The 21,775-nt window shown below is 49.1% G+C and overlaps 1 protein-coding gene across 9 annotated transcripts in view; it reads right to left on the bottom strand.

The window, feature by feature from the left end:
• Nucleotides 1–21,775, bottom strand: part of IQSEC1 (IQ motif and Sec7 domain ArfGEF 1) — a 526,249-nt gene that overhangs the window by 158,182 nt on the left and 346,292 nt on the right. Inside the window, exon 1 of one of the 9 annotated variants that reach the window (XM_045185798.3) lies at nucleotides 14,861–15,238. The exons of 7 other annotated variants lie outside the window; for them this stretch is intronic. In XM_045185798.3, coding sequence (XP_045041733.1) covers nucleotides 14,861–14,928 — 68 coding nt within the window. In that variant the 5' untranslated portion in view covers nucleotides 14,929–15,238. Of the gene's footprint in view, nucleotides 1–9,247; nucleotides 9,364–14,860; nucleotides 15,239–21,775 lie in introns of those variants that run through there. One more of the 9 variants, XM_045185802.2, reaches the window with a different exon arrangement.

Below are 21,775 nucleotides of genomic sequence, written 5' to 3'. Positions count from 1 at the left end.
TGGCGCATTTACATGATGGGATTCGGAATCCTTGCCATTGGTATCTTTCTCACCTTTCACAGGTGAAGAAGCAGACTCAGAAGCAAAGACACTTGCCAAAATCACACTTGCCAGGCCCTGCCCTCATCCAGATCCAGCTTCTTTGTCCTCCCAGCCATCTAGAGGTCCTCCACCCTGCAGGCAGAAGACTCCCCTGCAGACACTCCTCCCACTCCCAACTGTGCTCATGAGGGGAAGCCAGTAGGAAGGTACCACATGGTAGGCCTCATGTATCTTCATGCAGTGAGGATGGGGGACACAGATCCCCAGAAGAGGAATGGAGAGCTGTCAGCAAAAGACTCTGCCTTCAGGAGACACTCAGTGTCCATACGTACCAGGTGGAGCCTTTTCCCCAAAACTGGCCCAACAGCCATTTTAATCATCTAGATGATGGAGCAGTAGTGGCATCAGCTGGGGGCCAGTTGCCATCTGGGAGGTGGGTGAATGCCGGAGTAGGGAGCATACTCTATTCACTACACTGATCAACCCTACAAATCCCAAAGGAGAGCTCAGTCTCCATTCCTTTTTTTTTTTTAACATTTTATTTACTTATTTTTAGAGAGTGGGGAAGGGAAGGAGAGATGGAGAGAAATATCAAAGTGTGGTTGCCTCTCATGTACACCCTACTGGGGACCTGGCCTGCAACCCAGGCATGTGCCTTGACTGGGAATCAAACCGGTGACCCTTTGGTTCATAGGCCCATGCTCAGCCCACTGAGCCACACCAGCCAGGGCTCAGTCCCCATTCTGATGCTGCCACTTTCCAACTGGCAAGAAATGTGGGAAAGTCAGTTGGCTTGCCTCGGTTTCCTCAATGCAAAATAGAGAGGATGTTCTTACTTGACAGGATTACTGTGATAATTAAATGGACCTACAATTTGGCTGGATGCACAGAGAATGGCACGTCACTGAAAAGCCCACCATGGGTGAAGGGCCTGACAGTGCCCAGCACACACAGATGCTCCACAAATAACAGCTCCAACAGTGGAGCTAGAGCCCAGGGAGGGGCAGTGGTCTCCCATGGGCACATGGAGTAGGGATAGTGCTGGGACTGCCTCTGTACTACAGATGAAATGTACACAAATTCATCGCTAGTGAGACTGCCTGGGGGATCACAGTTCATGCCCATGTGGTCACTTATGTGCTTAGTGGTTCTGAAGTTTGGGGCTGAATGCAGCTTCCTGTCTCTTCTGTGCCCCTCCACCACCACCACTCAACACCCACCTCAGTCTGGGGCTCCAAGGCCAATCAGGATAGATGGCTTGTGACCACCAGGCTGCTGGACACCTCCATCACCACTCAGAGGTGGGCCTCAGCTGGCCCTGCCCCCAGCAAATGTTTAATGAATGAGATGAAGCATCCCCCAACAGGGACCTTCACCCTCTCGGGCCTGGTAGGGGCAGGGCCCAGCCTACCCAGATGTCCTCCCTTGAGAGTGGGAGCTGGAAGCTCCTGGCCCCTTTTGCCTTTGAGCCTGCATTCTTAGGCAGCTGTCTATTGTGCTCCTCCCTCTATAACCAGGCCCATCCGTCATTTTTGCTACCTACCTCTTATTTTTCTGGTCTCCAGGTGAAGTGGCCTCTGCCAAGTCATTCCCCACCCTATCCACAGTCTTGATCTTCCTCAGTACATGTCTGAAAACATCTTGTTCTATTGTTTGCTTATTTCCTGTCTGTCTCGTCTAGCTCCTAATATCAGCTCTGATGAGGGAGGATCTTGGTTTGACTTCCCCACTGCTTTGAGCAGTGCCTGGTGCATGGTAGGCACTCGGTGGGTATTAGCTGAAGGGTTTACTAGAATAACTTGACGTACTCCCAGGGTAGGAAGGGGAGCCATGGAGGGAAGGGTTTGTCCAACTGTCTAGTAGGAACATGACGTGCCAGAAAATCCCATCCCATGGATTCACCCCAGAGGTGATGACTAGTAATCCACTTCCCAGATAATGTAACTGAGGCCCAGAAAAGTAAAGTGACCTGCTCAAGGCCACACAGCTTGTATACAAGAGAGTTGGATTTGGGGGCCAGCTTTCCAAGAGTTCACCACACAAAGGGAGGAACTGTAACAGCTAACATTTACTGACACCTGAGGGGCACCAGGCACTGGATCAGGTACTTTCCAAGGTTTGTTCATCTGCCCACTCTGTGAGGGAATTTTATGTCCATTTTGCAGATGCAAAACCAAGGCCCAGATTATCCCTGTAATTTGCCAACAAGGCAGCATCCTGACTTTCCCATGTGGTGACAGCAAAGTAAAGGTGTGCTATGCTCTCACTGCCTCAGTTTCCCCTTTGAGGGCAGGATGCCCTGTGACATGGTGTGATATCATCAGAGACTCCTGCCTGGGAAGTTTTAGGGCTGAAAAGGAAGTGAGGAGTAGCTGTTTTCCCATCTAGTCTGCTCCCTACTCTGGCCCTGAACCAGGTGGATTGTCACCTTCCTTTGAGTACTTCCTTCAGAAATTCCCTAGGAAATGCCCCTGTGCCCATAGCCTAAGCATAAGTCCAGCCTGCAGGCCCAGGAAACCTCACACTTCATATCCTCCTAAGATCATCTCAAGCAAAAACCAGTAGGCACAATAATTATTATGCATATATACTTGTGTGTGCATGGGTATGAATGTATATATACATTTTGCTGGATGTGTATATGTATATATATTGTTGGTCAGATAACAAATATATTTATCTATATAAGAAAATGACAACAAAAGCTAAGCTGACAATGTGTAGAGAACAAGGGGCTGTAGTATACAACAGCTGTATCTCTTAGGGCCCTCCTCCTCTCTATAGGCCTGGTGACAGCCTCCTGCCCCATTGTCCTCTTCCTCCAGTCTCCACCCTGCCAGTCAGTCCACCATTCAAGCTCTGGAGGCCTCCTCTTCAAACTCAGATCTGATTACTGAAAGGCAGTGGGGCAGATGGCTAAGAGCTTGGGCTTTGGGGTCAAGCAGATTTGGAGTTTGAGGCCATTTGCTAATGTGACTGCATGTCTTTAGCTTTGGTTTTCTTATCTGCAAAACTGGGATCATAAGGAACCCTACCTGATGGAACTAACAGGATGGAATGACACATGTCAAGTCACCCACTGCACCTGGCAGGTCTTGTCAGATCACAGTGGTGGATGTATCTGCCTGCCCAGCTTCCATTCTCACTTGAGTGAGGAACCAGATTTTCTTTTGTGAACCCCCTCCTCCACTCTTAGTCTATGTAGTTTTTGTGAGCTGACTCCCCCTAACTGCAGAATGTTCTGCCCCTTCACCAAAGTTATTAATCAAGAGATTGGCCTGTGACCAAAGCTAACCCACTGGCAGTATGTCCTGAAAGTCCTGTTGGAACCATTCCTGCTGGCATCAACTATAAGACTATTATAAACCTGCAGCAGCTGGAGCTGCCCCAGGGAGTGAAGTCATTAGGCATGAAAGAAGAGAAAAAGACACCAGTGTCTGGAGAGACAGTTTAAGCCCCTGAATCAAACTGTACTAGAAGCCCTGTCTATTTCAAAATCTGAAGGCAATAAATCCAGTTGTTGGCTTAGACCACTCTGGATTTTCTCACTTTTTTTTTTTTAATCACTTGCAATGAAAAAAAGTACTAGTTAATACAGCCTCTCTGCTCAAATCCCCTGATAGCTCCTCTGTATCCACACACAGAGTCCAGCACTTGGCTCTGGACTCCACCTGCCTTCCTTTTTGGCCTCAACTCTGGCTGGCTCCATGCCATCCTAATCTGATAGCTATTCCCTAAACACACCATGGGAAATCAAACTATAGGTTCTACCCAAAGTCTCTTCTACTCTCTCCACTTGGTCAGTTCTTAATCATACTCCAGACCCAGGTGAGATGTTGCCTTCCTTGGAGACCTCCCCTATAAACTTCCTTCCACCACTCCGAATTATCAATGACATCTACCTCTGGCCTCCCACCACTCTTTAATATATCCCTGTGGTTAAGTTCACTAGTTCTTTCTTTTTCCTCTCCAAAAATCATTGTCTCACTGTATCATTTAAGAAACGAACATCTGAAGAATTCCAGCCAAGATGGAGGAATAGGTAGAAACGTTTCGCTTCCTCACACAACCAAAAGAAGGATAACAACCAATTTAAAAACAAAAAACAACCAGAACTCCCAGAAAATCAAACTGCCTGGAACTCCAGCAACTGAGGAGTTAAAGAAGAAACATTCTTCCAGATGGATAGAAGGGGCAGAGATGGGCAGCCTGGTGGAGAGGACTATGGTGAGGTAGGGGCTGGCTGACTGGGAAACTAACCATTCAAAACCTCTGGCTGTAAAATCCTGTGAAGATTGTGAAGGCAGGAGAAACTCCCAGTCTCACAGGAGAGTCCGTTGGAGATGCCCACGGGGTTAGAATGTGCACAAATCCACCCACCTATGAATCAGTGCCTGAAAGAGCACAATCCACTTGTGGGAAGCGAGGGAAGTGACAGAAAGTGGGGCAAGCAAGCGGCATTGTTCCTTCCCTGACCCCTCCCTCACAGACAGTGCCACAACATAGCAAAGACGGTTGCCCCGCCCTGGCGAATATCTAAGGCTCCGTCCCTTACAACATAACAGTCACTCCGAGAAAAAGAAATATGGCCCAAATGAAAGAATAGACCAAAGCTCCAAAAACAGAACTAAGCGATGAAGCAATAGCCAATCTATCAAATACGGAATTCAAAACACTACTAATCAGGATGCTCACAGAAAAGGTTGAATATGGTTGCAAAATAGAAGAAAAAGTGAAGGTATGCAAAGTGAAATAAAGGAAAATGTACAGGGAACCTATAGTAATAGGAAGGAAACCAGGACTCAAATCAACGGTTTGGACCAGAAGGAAGAAATAAACAGTCAACCAGAACAGAATGAAGAAGCAAGGATTCAAAAAAATGAGGAGAGGCTTAGGAACCACAGGACAATTTTAAACGTTCCAACATATGAATCATAGAGGTGCCAGAAGGAGAAGAGGAAGTACAAGATATTGAACAATAATTTGAACAAATAATGAAGGAGAACTTCCCTAATCTGGCAAAGGAAATAGACGTCCAGGAAGTACAGGAAGCTCAGAGAGTCCCAAAGAAGTGGGACCCAAGGAGGAACACACCAAAGCACATCATAATTACATTCCCCAAGATGAAACAGAAGAAGAGAATCTTAGAAGCAGCAAGAGAAAAGGAGACAGTTACCTACAAAGGAGTTCCCATAAGACTGTCAGCTGATTTCTCAAAAGAAACCTTGCAGCCAAGAAGGGGTTGGAAAGAATTATTTGAAGTCAAGAAAGGCAAGGACCTATATCCAAGATTACTCCATCCAGCAAAGCTATCATTGAGAATGAAAGGGCAGATAAGGTGCTTCCCACATACGGGAAAGTTAAAGGAGTTCATCATCACCGAGCCCTTATTATATGTTATGTAACATTATATGAAATGTTAACATATAACATTTAATTAAATGTTAACATATAATTAACATTATATGAAATGTTAAAGGAATTTATCTAAGAAAAAGAAGATAAAAAACTATGAACAGTAGAATGCCATCAAAGTCACAACTATCAACAGGTTAACCTAAAAAAGAAACTAAGCAAACAACTAGAAGAAGGTTAGATTCACAGAAATAGAGATCACATGGAGGGTTATCAGCAGGGAGGGGGATGTGGACATTGCGGGGGAAAGGTGTAACAGGGTGCAGCCAAGGGGGAGGGCAAATAGGGATTTGTAATGGGGTCCAGAATTCAGTGTCCAGGAAATATTAGGAAAAAAAAATATATATAGGATGTCCTCACCCCCACAAGTCTGAGCTGGGGGATGGGATGCATAGACCAGGGCCATTGAGAGTTGTTTTGAATAGCAACAGTTTTGCAGCTAACCTCTGGAACAGTCGTTTAACATATTTATAACCTTTAACTGGTTTCATAGATATGTTAAACAGCTGTGGTCATGTTTTGAGCCGGGGGAATGGGAGTGACTTCAACCCATGATGTAACTGGGAGATAACTCCCCCTGGTTACAGCACCTGTGTGAGAGCTTGGAGATGATTGGCTCCATGCCATGGGGCCACACCTGCCCAGACTTACTATGGCAGCCCAGTAAAGCTGGAAAAACACAGGAATGTTGGCAGCTGTGGACAATTGTGGGAGAAATAGGAAATGGTGCAGCAGAGGAATATTGGCGCTGGGATTTAAACCCAGGCATGGCATCCATGCAGCATCTTTTGAGACCATGCGGCTCAGGCAGAAAAGAACCACGGACTTCTATTTCTGAGATACGGTATCCCAGACTAGGAAGAGGGAAAAGGGAGGACTGTGTGTTTGCGGGTATTCTAAAGGACTTTGGGATCTCAATGGAGACATTAAGTCATTACTCTTAAGTTTGTATAACTCTTTAAAATAAATAATCCCTTTCCTTTTCACCAATCTCTGACATTAAGAGATGTCTTTCCCTGGCAGCGGGTAAGGCGAACCTAGTATGGGGTGGGGTGGGGGGCCCTGGAGCACAAGGGTGGGTCCATTCAGTAATAGTACATCATTTGCCAGCCCCCCCCCACCCCACCGCTGCTCTGTCCTGTAACAAAGGTACAGGGAATAAGAAGCATAATTGGTAGGCACAAAATAGACAGGGGTGGTTAAGAAAAGTATAGGAAATAGACAAGCCAAAGAACTTGTAGGTACAACCCATGGACATGATGTAAGGTGGGGGAATGCTAGAGGGCGGGGGGGGGGTGCAGGGTGGAGGGGATAAAGGGGAGAAAATAATTGGGACAACTGTAATAGCATAATCAATAAAATATACTTAAAAAAAAGAAAGAAATGAACATCTTGGTTTGACTTGGGATTCAACTAATTCAAAATTTGGTTTTCACTCACCAAGTGCATCGCCTGAACCCCAGGCCTTGCTGGTGTGCACACAGGACTAAAAGACCCAGCACACACCATCGGGACTCATCATCTGACCCAAATAATTTCCCATCTGGCTCAAGTCCAGGATTGCAAAGATGACAGCTTTTAAAATGTTACAATCAAATCAAGAACATTCATTTTACTTGAGGATAGTAATCACTGACATTTATCAAGCCACTGGTTCATCATTGCACATGGGCAAGTTCATGCATATGTTATTTAATCCTCACCCTTTGATATACTATCCTCACCTTACAGATAAGGAAACTGAGGCTCAAAGAGGTATCCCCAAGGGCTTACAGCACAAAATGGGGGGCTAGGATCTGACCTCCATCTTCCTGCTCCCACCCATCACTGTTCTCTCCCTGCCAATCTCAGCAATACATAAACACACTATTTGGGGACAGCTTGGAAGTGGTTTAAAAATATACCACTTAAAGCTCAGAACCAAGCTGTTACCCCTGGTTGCTCATGAGCAGGTGGTATGCATACCCACTTCCACACAGGGGTCTTTGTCTTCCCAATTCATGCCCAGCCTCTGGCTATGACATGTCCCCTGTTTTGCAGGCATCGGGTTTCAGGTTTACTGTGTTTGTTTCCGGCTGTCAGTGTGATCAGAGTCTGGGTGGTTGGTCTGCTGGGAAGGTGTTTCAACACACAACTGTTTTGAATATGGTGACTTCCCCATACATCTCTGCCATGACTGTAGCCTCTTGATAGAGGATCAGAGCCACTGAATATGGCTAATGGTGAGTCCCAAATTCTAAGTTTATGGGGAAATATGCTTGGTTGACTGACTTAGAAAAAGCCTTCTGTTCTAGCACCTGTTTCATTCTCTGCAAAGTGGAGATGAAGAACCTCCAGGGGCAGTTATATGGCTGGAGAGAGGCATCATATGGATAGCTACAGGCATACAGTAGGTACTCACTATGTTTTCATTCTTTCTTGTCCTCTCAGCCTTGAAGCTGGGCCACCTTTAACCCACATGTGGCCCCTGGCACACTGGAGTCATCAGGAGCTCAACACATGGATCAGAGGTGCCTTTGCTGACTGAGCTCGGAGAATAGCCTTGGGAGCTATCACACCTGAAGATGAGCATCCCCAACCCCATCCCAATTCTTGAGAGATGGTGGGGAGGACAATCCCTTCCTTAGTACTGGAGTCCAACCCATTCCTGAAGGAAAATGTGAGGCCCAGTGATGAGGAAGTCATGAGCTCATTCACCCCTGACCCTTGCAACCAAGACAGAGACAACACAATGGACTAAGGGGCTTGGAGTCACTCTGGGTTCAAACCCCAGCTCCCCAACTTACACTCACTGTGGGATATGGTGCAGATACCCTAACATCTCTGGGCCTGGGTTTCCACATAACCAACAGTGGTAGTCGTTCTCCTTTTTAGGTTGTTGTGCCAGTGAGATGGAGAAGCAGGACTCAGTGGGGAATCTCCCTGAAGAACAGGTGGCCCCAGGTCCCCCATCTCATCAAAGGGGACTTTCCAAGTGATAGTGCCATAGAGCCTCACAGAATCTCTCATTCTGTGTGTCCAAAGCTGCCTACCCACCCGGAGACCATCTCCCAAGTCCCTCCCAGCCTCGAGGATCTGAATGTCCTCAAGGTTCTACTCTGGATCATTACAGAAAGAAGCTGAAGTTAGTTGTCAGTGAGTCATGGGGGTTCCACAGGACACTGCGCCAATGAGGAAATGGCCCTGGGAGCACTGATAGAGAGACTTGTTAAAGGCAGTGCCCTCTCAGCACAAAGTCAACCCCGATGGACTGATAGATGGCAGGAACCACAGGCCCTGGGTGTTGGAGAAGCCTTCTGCTCCCTCTACCTGAACCCCCATGTGCTCAAAGCTTATGCTCTGGGGAGTAAAGGGTCAGCAGTTGAGGAAGGAAACTTCACCAACCACACTCCAGGGGCCCTAGGCATCTGTGTGGCCTCTGCAGTCCCCAGTTTACTCAGCTGTAAAATGAGGTTGTCAAGAGCCTATCTTTCTTAGGGTGGTTGTGAGTGCCCCAGACAAAGAACCAACCAGGGCTTGGGGCTGGTCTAATGCCCAGCGGTGTGAAAGAACTTAGCTGAGGTCACCTTTCCAGGCAGCTGTGGGGCAATAGCTGGGGTTCCTGAGCCTGAGTGCTATCCAGGTAGTGAGAAGAGGTCACAGAAAACAGTTCCAAGAAATAACAAAAACCCTGACAAGAGCCCAGAGACCCTAACCACAGAAGGCAACCCTGATAGTCAGCAGTCCCTCACGAGTTTCTCTGGCAGCCAAAATCCCCCTCCATGCCCTGGGCCAGGCAGCAGGTACTCACAGTGTCACAGGGGATGGGGTGGAGGTCTTCCTGGAGCCCCAGCACCCTGCCTGCCTCCACGGCCCCTGGGGACAAGCTGCGGGCCCTCCCCACTGCTAGGTCTGATGTCAGACTTCCTCCCTGCTCAGCCAGGCCAGCATCCAGGAAACCACACCCCAGGGAGAGAGTGTCACACACCCTGGGGCCCCAGTCTGCCCTCCCACTGGGTCCCAGGCACTGCCCAGGGAGCTTCTTCAAGGTCTGGCCAGTCCAAATGGCCTCACCAGCAGGCCCGGGAGGCTCTGGTCAATAAATAATACAGCTCCCTCCTTGACCAGTCTCTCGTGGCTGCTCATGTTTCAGGGCCACTCTAGTTTCCTGAAGCTGCTTTGTTCAGAGCACCGGGCCACACTGGGTCTCTGGCCATGTGAGTGCTAACATTCTCCTTGAGGGCCAGCCTGAGCATCCAGGACAAAGGCTGCCCTGGAGAAAAAGTGCCCTACTTACTCTGAAAGCAGCTCCAGCCCAAAGGGGACCCGAGGTCAGCAGAGGCCTCCAATGTACTCAGCTCTCACCCTGGTGGTACCACCAGGAGGGAGAGCCCTTTCATTGCGGTCCCTCTGCCTGACCCATCCCCCTATTCCTGGAAGCCATGCCCTAGCCCCTCCTCCAGGAAACTTCCTCTTCCCTCCGAATTAGCACTGCCAGTCTGCCAGTCTGTCTCCTTGGGTATACATCATAATCTCTCTGGAAGTGTCACTGCCTCTTTACTAGTCTCTTCATCCTCCCAGTCCCTGCTCCTCCCTCTCCACAGCCTCATTTCGTCACAGCAACCTGAATGATTGTTTTAAAACAGAAAGCACATCCCATCATTATCCTGCTTAAAACCCTGCCCAGTCTTCCCAATGTGCCTCAGGGCCTTTGCACCTGCAGTTCATTTTGCCTGGAATGCTTTTCCCCAAGGCTTTGCAAGATCACTCCTTCCTGCTTCTCTCAACTCAAGCCTACCTTCTCAGACAGGCCTTTTTTTTTTTTTTTGCTTTTTTAATAAAAAGGATGTTTTACTGAGATATAATTCACATTCCATAAAATTCATCCCATTTAATGTGTACAATTCAATGATTTCAGTATATTCCAATTGTTCAAATATCATCATAATTTAGAACATTTTCAGTATCCCCCCCCCAAACCCCATACCAATTAAGCAGTCATTCCCCCCTTCACCTAGCCCTAATACCTGCTAATCTACTGTCTCTATGGCAGACACTCAATCTGTGGTCTTTTATGACTCATTTATTTCACTCAGCACAATGTTTTCAGGGTTTATCCATGTCAGTACACGTCAACACTTCATTCCTTTTAATGACTGCATCACATTCCATTGTATGAATAGACCACATTCAGTTTATTCACTCACCAGTTGTGGGAGTTGGGAGAGGCTGTTCTTGACCACCTCAAGTCACATGGTCTCTTCTGCTGCTTTAGCACCTCTCCCAGTTTTATCCACTTGCCTCCCTTTCTGAACAGCTTCATCTATTTGTTCTGTTTATTGTTTCTCTCCTGCCTGAATGTCAGCCCCATGAGGCCAAGGCCATCCACTTTACTTAGGGCTGTCCCCCGGGGCCTAGCACAGGCCTGGCACACAGTAGTTGCTAAGCCTTTTCCATCATCTGCTTCAGTTGACTGTGCCCATGAAAAACCCCTGCCTGCTCTGAGCTCTGGGAAGACAAATGCCTACCCACCAAGGAGGCCTCACCAGTAACCATGGCAGGAAACTAATAATGCAAGGCACTTGAGCCCCAGGTTCCTTGTCCAGTGGGATGTATCCCTCACAGGTGGATATCAGTTGGTGGATGTTAGAATGTCTATTGAGTACCCGACATCATGTGTGATTTTGGTAGTGCCCAGAGCAAGGGGGCGCAGCTCAAACTCTGCCCTGTGATACACTCAGCTCTGAGCCCTGCCCAGAGGGGGAGAGAAATAGCCAGGTTGCGTCCAGTAGGAAAGGGAGGTGAGGAAGATACTGAAGACCTGACCTCTGCCTCAGGGACTCCTAGCCCCTACAAGTTGTGCCAGGACAGTGGAGCAGATGGGTAGGGGACTTGCGGTACAAGCCTGGGTGTTGTAGTGTGGGGTGAGGCATCCTGGGAAGAGAGATGTGAACTCTTAAGTAGGAGAGAATTTCTGTGTGACAGAGCTGCCCAGACACAGCCCAGGCTGGGAGCCTGGGAGTTCTAGTCCCTGGAGGTACATGCACATGGACTCCTGCTGAGGGGCATCAGATGGTTCACTGTCTGGGAAGCCCCCTGGAAGCTCCCAGATCCTGGCTGCCAGCTGCTCTCCACTTCCCCCTAGATGCACCACAGAGCTGGAGGGACCAGGGGGCGGGGTCTGCTCAGCTGAGGCCCCACCCTATCCCTACCTAGCATCCCAAGTGGGCTGCCCCTGACCACCAGGCAGCTCAAATGCCCCATTAGCCATCAAGGCACCAAAAAAATGACTTTTCTTCCCAAACTAAGGCAAGGTACAAAAGAGATTTGCCCATCTGACCCCAGAGGCTAAGGATTACTAGTATCACACACTAGGGCTTATGACAGACAGGGGCCTGGACGTTTGAGCTTAGAGACAAGGCTACAATGCAGCACCCACCCTGCTCTGGGCAGGCTCATGGTATCAATTCGTTTAATCTCACATCAACCCTAAAAGCCTTTTATGTAGTATGAAGGAGCTGAGACAAGTTTCAAACTCAGGAAGGCCTGACTGCCAAGTCTATATTCTCCCTACTTCAACACTCTGCCTCCCCCAATGCTGAGACTCAGCAGAAAGAAGGGGACGGGGATTCCAGGATTGCCCTCTACTGTGCGCTGAGCCAACTGAACCATTTAGAATCTTCCCCTAAATTCCACCCAGATGGCACTGCTCTCCTCACTTTACAGCAAGGAAACAGGTCCAGAGACGTTTAGCAACTTGTCTACCACTGCACGTCTTACAACCTACCGTTGCTGTCTTTGGACCTGGAGTGCCCAACTCCTAAGCTGTCTGTCCAATAGATGACCCAGAGCCAGAGGATCCCCTCTCAGGGAACTCAGGCCAAACGCCCAGAGTCCCTGCGCCTGGCTTCTTGGCTACAGTTACCAAACCCCTAGGCAGAGGGCCAGGGCTAGACGGCAGCAGCTGCTCCCCACTCACACTTCACGCTTTTCCTAATGTGAGTGGGACCCTGCCTGGGGCGACAGGCTCATGTAGAGGGGAATCTGAAGACGCAAGAAGAAAACTATGTGCTGTCCAATCACACCCTCCAATTTGTCCCTGTGGCTGCTGCCAGCCCTGCCTCAGGCCACAGACCTGCTGACTCAGGTCTCCCCTGGCAGCTGAAGGGGCTCGGATCCTGGCAACAGCCAGATCTGTCTGTCAGATTCAGGGAGTGGTCTTAGCTCTCTTGGGGGCCCCCAACAAAATGTGGTTGGGATCTAGAGAGCAGAGTGTGTTTTCTGGACCCCCTAAAGCCTCTCCTCTCCAACTTACCTTGAACGTGCCTTGTACTTACAGGTGCTAAGTAGGGGTTTGGGGCAAAGCCAGTGCTAGTTATGGTTTCCACACTCACTCTGACTGATGGTGAGGCAGCCACCCTGACAATTCTCACAGCAGCCTTTTGGTGCAGGTCTGCCCATCATCACTGTCTAGCTAGCAGTGGCCACAAAATTCTGCCAGAATTTACCATGAGCCACACAAGGCTCTACTCCACAGCCCTATTGAGTAGCTCTGCAGTGGTCCTCACTCTGGAGATGAGGAAATTGAGGCATGGGGAGGCCAGTCTGTGGGTTCCATGAGGCTGTGCTACTCCTTGTCAGAGGGGGTGAGGCCTTGGCAGAGCATAGTGGGGCCTCCCAGTGTCAGACCCACTGGTTGTTGTAAACATCCCCTAAGGTTTTTAAAGTGCCAATCCCCAGAAACTATGGAAAAGAATGAGATGTGGGAAAACCCAGCATGGTTAGAGAGAAAGGCACGTGGGGTACTTGTCCAATGCCCAGGGACTCATCCCCTGCCTGTTCTGGCCTCCAAGAGGTCTTTCCCAGGGACTAAGAGGGGCAGGTGGCTGCTGACTCACTCCAGGGTGAGCTTTTCTCTCTCCATTCCCACAGCCAGACAGCATCTCCACCCAGGAGAACCCCTAGCCCTCGCTTTCTTCCCTGTTCCCCTCAAGCATGCTCAGGTCTGGGGCCTGTCCCTGCAGTGTCTCCTGTCCTCAACTACCCATCCATCTAGGCAGAGACCAGGGTCCCAGACACTCTCAGATGCAAAGACAGCTGTGGCCATTGTAACAATGACTGTATCATAGTGAGAGTGAGACACATGGCTGGGTTTCTCCTTTCCCTTTGGCTGCCAGGAAGTTTGGCAATTTTCACAACAGAAGGCCTTCAGGATGCTACGTATATCTATTCTGTTCTGTTATTCCCCCGAGGTCATGACATCCTACTCTAAATTGTAATTGTAAAACACCAGGAGGTCCTGATGTTGTATTATTTAATTTATTATAAGTATTTCCTATAAACTGTCACAAATATTTTGGGAAGGAAGGAAGGAAGGCAGGCAGAAAGATATAGTTTATACCAAGTAATGAGGGTGAGAAGAAAGAGGGAGAATCTTCTAATTCCTTAAGCTTCATAAAACTCCCTTTTAAGTAAAAATATGCTCTTTGGTGGTATCCAGATAGGTATCTTCCAAACAGGAGGCTTCCTTTAAGTCCCTTCTCAGTATCCATCCTGGCACCCCTCTGAAGCTCCTTTAGAGCTGAGACTGAGACCCTAGCCTTGCCTGAGATCACACAGGCCCTGCCTTCCTGCTCCCTGGTCTGAATCCTGTCAGCCACTGCAGAGGCTGGAGCCAACCTCAGGGCTCTGCTCTACCTTCCCTCTCCATAGGGTCTCCCTTCAGGCATACCTTCCATTGGTCCAGTTTAGAGGGAAGTACACCAACAACAGCAACGGTAATCAGAACTCACACTGACCCAGTGTTTGAGGTGTGTTAGGCCCTGTTCTTTGTACATTACCTCATTTAATCCTCACTAATCCTGTAAGGATCCTCAGGTGAAAAACTCTGACCAGAGAGGTGAAGCCACCTCACATTGCTGATAATGCCACAGCCAGTTTTAAACTTGGGCAACCAGGAGCCCCAGTCTGCCACTGACAGTCATATAAAACAGTCTTGCACCATGCTCTAAGGGAAAGTGAGAATCCCATTTCACTGACGGGTAAGGCTCAGAGAGGGTAAGTCACAGAGCTGTGCCCAGTGACCCTGTGTTATGTAACTAATTCCAAACTCTATGCACACTGGGAGTTTGCCAACCACACCGTGTTTGCCACTGGCACCCTCCAGTAGGCACTCGGGGTCCCAGCCAAGTGTCAGTGCACTCCCTGAGCATCCATCCTCTCTCTTCCCTCCCTCCCCATTAGAGATTCTGAGTTTGTCCAGAGAGTACCTGCATGGCCTTTCCTGCCCTCCACCCCTGCTTCCCCCAGGCTGGGCTGCCCTGGACCTCCTAGAGCCTATGGAAACTGGCCAGCCTGGCGCCCGCTTGCTCCCACCCAACAAGTGGTAGTGGGCAATGCGTTAGCCACACATATCCCCTGGTACCTGAGGGTCCTCACAGAGATGCAGTACTTCCACATAAGGCTCCACATGGCACTGCCACCACCCTTCATGCCTCGGTAGGTGGGGGAGTGAGTGACCAAGGAACCCACAGCCACTGCCCTCTGCACTTGGTCTCCTCCAAATCAGGTCCTGGTTCTCCTCGTTGGCTGTCAGGTCACTTACTTCTTCATGGTGGGAAAAAGAAAGAAAAGACCCAAAAGCCAGGGGAGAGGGTAAGGCGTTGGCTTCCTCAGGCCCTACAGGGCCCAGCCTCTATGTCTCACCGTCCACTGCTCCAGACCCTCCTGGCTGAGCTGCCCTCGCACACCAGACTCCGTGGCTTCTGTACAACCTTGTGCCTGCCTCCTGCCAGGAGACAGCAGTGGTGGGGGCCAGGGCAGCAGTGAGTCACTAGGGGTGGGATGGGCAAGGGGCATCCATCTGTGAGGGAAAACCTACAGCTGGGCTGCATGGAGCCCAGGGGCCTGTCCTGTGTCCAGAGGCTGGCCTAGGAGGGGAAAGGCTGAGCCTGGAAAGAAGAAGATGGGCGGGGGAGGAGAGGGCGGGCACACACCCTCCCCCATGTCCCCAGAGGCCTAAACCCAACACCTGCCTGCCTACCCACAGCCCAGCCCACCAGAAGCACTGGCCAGGACAGAAAAGGACTGTCTGCCTTCTTGGCTCCTGGAGGATGCTTGAGATAGACAGAAAAAACAAAGACAAAATCAGGGCTGCTTTCTAGGTCAGTGGCCAGCCCATGAGGGTCTGTCTCCATCTAGTGAGAGATGACGCTTCTAGCCTTGGCCAGGTCACCTCTTTACTGTGTGAGGGTGCAGGATGAAGCTGACTCCTCTTTGGCCTCACCACCTCAGGCTCAGTCCAGACCAACTCATCTAATTCTCCCGACAGCTTATGAAGTGGATTTTATTATCAGTCCACTTTACATGTGACAAAACTGAGGCACAGATAGGGGAAGTCACAGGTCTAGTGATGGCGACAGGATTTGAACAATGGTAGTCCAGCTGGAAGCCAGCTCCTCTATGTAGAGATAGGAGATAGAGATGGGCTGAGGGCTGAGGCCTCTCTGTTCAGGTTTGGGGTCTGGACCTGAGCTGGGTTTGGGTGTTTCCAGATTGGGGCACCAGATGGAGTCCCCACCCCCACCCCTACCAGCTGCTCCCAGGCCCAGCCCAGGGCAAGCAGCTGGGGCTTCCAAGGCAGAGCCCCCAGGGACAATGACTCACAGCTCAACATCAGTGCTCATAGAACCTACTTATTCCTACCCACAGCCCACCCAGAGGAAGTCCCCCAGAGCACAGGTGGGCCCAGATCCGGGTACCCAGCAGGGCCCTGGGCATCATGTACAGCTGCCAATACCATCATGTCCTTATTTCACCCATGAAGAAACCAAGACTTAGAGAGGGGCATCACCTGCTTACAGAGGGATCTCCAGGTCAAAGTCTTGCTCTGTCCCCAAGCCCCCTGCCATGGCCTGTGCAGGATAGGAATTTCATCTCAGATTCCATCCCAGTGCCCACAGCAGGGAGCATCAGCTGCATGCTCATCTATCCCCCAAGGCAGGAAAGAACTTTTTATCTGAAAGTAAGATGGGTTTCTACAAAGACTGTAGCCTCCTTGGGGACCTCAGAACCTCAAATTCTCTCTCTGCATCATCAAAAATCACCACAGTGGGTTTCTATCTGCCAAAGGCAATATTCTACAGCACCCTGGAGAAGTAGATGCATAGATGCTCAGCCTCAGCTTGAACACCCTCAGTGTTGGGAGGCTTACTACCTATCAAGACCCATTACATAATCGGTCTCAGTATACTGACCTAAGGAAACTGCCTCCCATACACGCCCCAAGTGGGGATCAAACCTGCAACCTAGCACACCCCCAGACAGCCCCCACCTGGCACTCCAGGCTCTGACAACCTTTGCTGCCATCAGCACCCTAGGACACAGTAGGCTCTCATCATGTCCTCTTTCATTCTCTCAACAGTCCTGAGGGATGCATCATTATACCCACTTCATGGATGAGGAGACGGAGGTTCCCAGTGCTCTGAGGTCTCCTGAAGGTCAACTGTCACATTCCATCTGTCTTCACCACTGACAGTGGCTTATCCTTGAGAATGGGGCAGACTCCTTATTCACCACTGACTCCCTCATCCCTACACAAGTAATATCATCTATTTAAGCCTCAGTTGATTCCTATCCTCCTGGGTGTGGTGAGGAGTAAGTGATCCCAGGCCTGCAGAATGGTGTGACCCTGGATGCGAGACTTCACCTATCAGGGTCATCTTCCGTAGGACAGCAGGACCTAACATCAGCCGTCATTTCAAAAGCATCTGGCACTGCTGAGTATATGGCTCAGTGACTGGCTGTCCTTCCTCCTGTAGGGGGACCAACAGCAGGAGGGCCAGAGTGGGCCATTAGAAGGAGGGGAGTCTGCTTGAAACATTCACACCCTCTCTGTTCCTCTCCCCAGATACACAGACAAAGCCAGGCTCTTCAGAGAGCTGGCCAGCCTTCCACCCGCAGACCAGTGACTCACACAGCCCACAAGGAATGAAGTCAGTGCCGCTTAGCCAAAGAAAAGAATACATTTGTTCCTCAGGAGATGCCAACACTGTGGTGAACTTGACCAGCTCAGGGCTTGTGGTCACCAGAGGGAGGCAGCAGTTTCAGGATGGGTGGCAGTGGATGAGGACTCCAATCAGGAGGACATGGCCTGGGAGTGTGTGACTCCTCTGGGGGCCAAGTGAGGGATTATGAGCTTTGGGCTAGCCTCCAGGCCTAGCTAGGTTTGTCCGCTCTGCTTGCCTGTGGACAGTATCTGTGGTCCTTAGGGTTTTGAAACGCCCCTACTCTGCTTTGTGTCTGCCTGTCTCATCCACAAAATAGATGCACTCTACTCCTTTCCCACCCTGTGAGCTGGAGGTGATGGTAGAGCTTCGAGGCCTGCATCAGCCCCCTACCTGCTCACTGGGTCTCTATGTGTCCTTTCCAGTAGTCTCCTTGCCTCTGACCCATAGCCCACTATCCACCATAGGGTTGTCCTAACACCCACCACCCTCCCTCCCCATGGCAGACCTTCATCTACAAAAGAAAGATCAAGCCTTGGCCAGGCACACAAGGCCCTTTGCCATATACCATCTGCACTGAGCTTCTGAATACCTGCAAGCTGCTCTCTTGTAGCCACAGAATGAGCACTCATGGGACTCCTGCTCTGCCCACTCAGGACCAGAAATTCTGCACATCTGGACCAGTTCCTCTCCACACGCCCTGCAGATTGATTCTCTGTTCTGCTCTGGGCCCATGGACTAGCATAACTAGACTCTTGTGCCCCCTCTCTCCTGTTGGGTGTGGCCATTAGGAAGCCCAGGCAGGAGAGCAGGAGGCAGAGGAGAGACAGGTCAGCCAGGGTATTAACTGCCCCAGTCCTTGTCCTCTCCTGTGCTCCTCTGCAGCCACAGTACCCACGAGCAGTTCTTTGCGTACAGCTCTTTCTCTTTCTGGGTTTATGTAACAGTGTCCTCCTGCGCTCTCAGGCCTGTGGCTGGTAAGGCCTCCCCACTGTTGTCAGCCTAGGTGCCACACCTTTTCTTGCAAGCTCCCTTAACCACCCCCACTCACCTCTGCATGATGAAGCCCCAAAACAGCCAGCATTGCATGCTCTTTCGGTGAGCCTAATGTATTCTGCCATGACCCACTACACAACCTTTGACGATGCAACTCAAAGGCCATCACATCTAAGAAGCTGATTATTTGTTTGTTTGTTCCTTCATTAACTTCACATATTATGTATTTAGAATCCTTTACTCTGTGCCAGATAGTATGTGAGGACTTGGTGAAGAAGGCAGTGCACCCTAGGAGGGCTGACATTCTGGTAGAAGGCACAATGAGCACCAACTGAGAAAATAAATGAAGATGACTTTCAATTGTAATCTGTGCTATGAAGAAGACAAATAAAGCAGAGAATTTCTTTTGATGATAAGCTTCCCCTGGCACCCTCCTTTTCCACCCCATATCTTCCCTGTTCCCTGAGCCTGGGCTGCAACCATTTCTCTCCCTGCATGCAAATTACCTGAGTCTGTGTCCCTCCCCTTCACTGCTTTGAGAACCCACAGAAGGTGGAGGAGAATTTCTATGCAGCTTAGGTTTTGGTGCACATTATCTGAATGATCCTCTACGCTGACCTTGGGTAGTAGCCGTTCTCATTATCTACTTTTATAGGTTAACAGGACGAGGTTCAGATACCTTGCCCAGGATGATCTCTAAATCCAGCAGTGCCTATCTAACTCTAAAGAACAAGCTCTTTCTCTTGCTTCAGGCTAAGAACAAAATGAATCGCCATCATTTATATTTGTAGTCTTCCAGTGGTGCCCAGAGCAGGGCCAGGCAAAAGGTGGACACTTGAAACATACACCAAGTTGGCTGCACATCAAAACCCTTAATCTTCCTGCTCCTTAAATAGCATTTGTCTTGTGAGGAGGGGATACCGGGATGGCCCTGATTTCCAGATGGGAAAATAGAGGTGCATGGCTAAGAGCATTGGGTCATATGGGACCACTGGTGGGCAGCCTGAGTTCTTCCACCTTGTCTTAGGCCTAGGAGGCCACTAACACTTTTCTTAAGCCACTAGAAGGCTCAGGGAGCAGGCAGGGCTGGTCATTGACTCAGGCCAGGCATTTGGGAAGAAGCCAAAGAAGTCATCTTGGGGAGCACAAAGGCCAGCATCCAAGACCCTGACTGGCCATGCAGAGCCTTGCCTTGCTTGCCATGCAGAGAAGAGGCTGTAGGGGGAAGGGCAGAAGCAAGGACCGGGGACAAGCTGATGCTTGCTTGGCCTGGGGGAAGCCCTGGAGGTGGGGCCAAGAGATTATATTCTATTTTTTTAAATTGATGCTATTGGGGTGATATTGGTTAATAAAATTACATAGGTTTCAGGTGTACAATTCTATAATACATCATCTGTATATTGTATCGTGTATTTACCCCCCTTCTATCACCATTTACCCTCTCCTACCCCCCTCCCCTTTCCCTCTGGTAATCACTATGCTGTTGTCTGTCTGTGTCTATGAGTTTTGGGTGTTTTTTTTCTTAATCCCTTCATCTTTTTCACCTAGTCCCTCAACCTCCTCCCCTTAGACTATATTATAGAAATACTCTCAAAACATAGCTAGTAGGATTTGCTGAGGAATAGGAAACAGGTTTATGACCTGAAAAACTGGGAGAACAGATGTCCCATCAATGACAATGGGGACAGCTAGTGGGGAGCAAGTGTGTGGGGGGTGATCAGGTAGAGGCTATGCCTGGTCTAAAGAAACTCGTTGCTCTGTGTGAATGAAATGTCTGGTTTTTCAGAAGTCAGAAATCCAGATTTTTGCATAAAAGCCCTTGAATTTTAAATATTTGGACTATATTCAAATTTAAAATGTCATGTGGACTAATTCCACACAGGCCAAATGAAAAGCACATCTGCATTTTTTGACCCCCATGCTTTGCAGAAAGGTGTAAATTCTTTGGACCCTGGCTCCCAGTTAACCTGGGTTCTGGCATGCAGGTCAAGACACACTGAACAGTAAGTCTCCCCCTGGCTGTGTGTGTGCACACATACACAAACCTCCTTCAAAGAAGACTGGTAACGATGCACCACGTGGGCCAGGACATTACCTCCTCACTGGCCTCCCTGCTTCCTTTCTTTTTCATCCCTGGCTCAGGGGTGTTTCCCAACACCTAGACCTGTCCGGGTCAGTCCCCTGCCTGACTCTTCTCCATGCACAGACAGAGCCCATGTTCATCTTCACCCCACTTTTATGGTGTAGACTTGCTCTGTGGACATTCTAAGGTTTCATTTAATACTACTTAATATTTTCTATCAAGAGCAACTAGCTTAAAAAATTGGACCCAATTCTAAACAAGCCTCCTGATCTAACTCCTAGTTAATAGGAACAGGTTATATGACACCACTGGGAGAGATGATCAGCCCAAAATTGATTGTGGGACATGCTAGAGGCAAATGCCCAGTTTCTTCAACAAATAAATGGCAAGGATGAACAAGGAAGGGGGACTTCTGATAAAAGGAGACTTAAGAGACACATAAAGTGTTTGGGTCTCATTAGAATCCTAGTTTGAAGAAATTGACTATAAAAGTACATTTTTGGAGGCCATTTGGGAAAGCTGAACATAAAAAATATTGTGGAGTGGGTGGAGTAAGGATGAAACACGCCCTGTAAAGCAACCACCTGTGGTGCAGCTATGGGATTCATGGCGGTACCCTGATTAGTCATTCTCTCTGCTTCCAACGTGTTTCAAATTTAAAACAATAAAAAGTTAAAATCAATGCACAAAATGCCAAATTAACTGGTTTTCACCCTGGAATATGTTTGTTTCAAAAGGAAACTTTATATCACTCTTCCAAATGGAAAGCTGGTATCACTTGCTGTAAGTAGGAGGTCACCATGAAAACAAGACAATGTTACTCAATTTCAGGCAGATACTGTTTCTTGCCAAAGGTGCTGCGCTTAAAACCTGCCTTGTCTTTGTTCTGAAGAAGCTCTGGGAGAGGAGGGAACTTCCTCTCACGGGCCCACCTGTTGCACAATAATGCAGGGTTGTAAATCAGACAATAACAAACAGCCTGTCTTTATATACAATTTTGACTTTTATTTAATTGATTGCTGAGATTGTTGGTGCCCACTTAAATTCTGCACTTAAGGTGCATCCCTCACTCACTGTACCCTAATCCCAGTGCTGACCATCACACACCAGACACATTGGCTCTGCTGAGTGTACAGAGCACATACTCAACAGTCTCATGATGGGCCTGAGAATGGGTCCTTGTACCACTTCACAGATGACAAAAGAGAGGTCCTATGGTAGTCTGTTAGGGCTGCCATAACAAAGTACCACTGGC

Source organism: Desmodus rotundus, chromosome 2 (assembly GCF_022682495.2).
Source record: "Desmodus rotundus isolate HL8 chromosome 2, HLdesRot8A.1, whole genome shotgun sequence".
NCBI classification, from domain to species: domain Eukaryota; kingdom Metazoa; phylum Chordata; class Mammalia; order Chiroptera; family Phyllostomidae; genus Desmodus; species Desmodus rotundus.
This window is presented reverse-complemented; position numbering and strand designations above follow the sequence as displayed.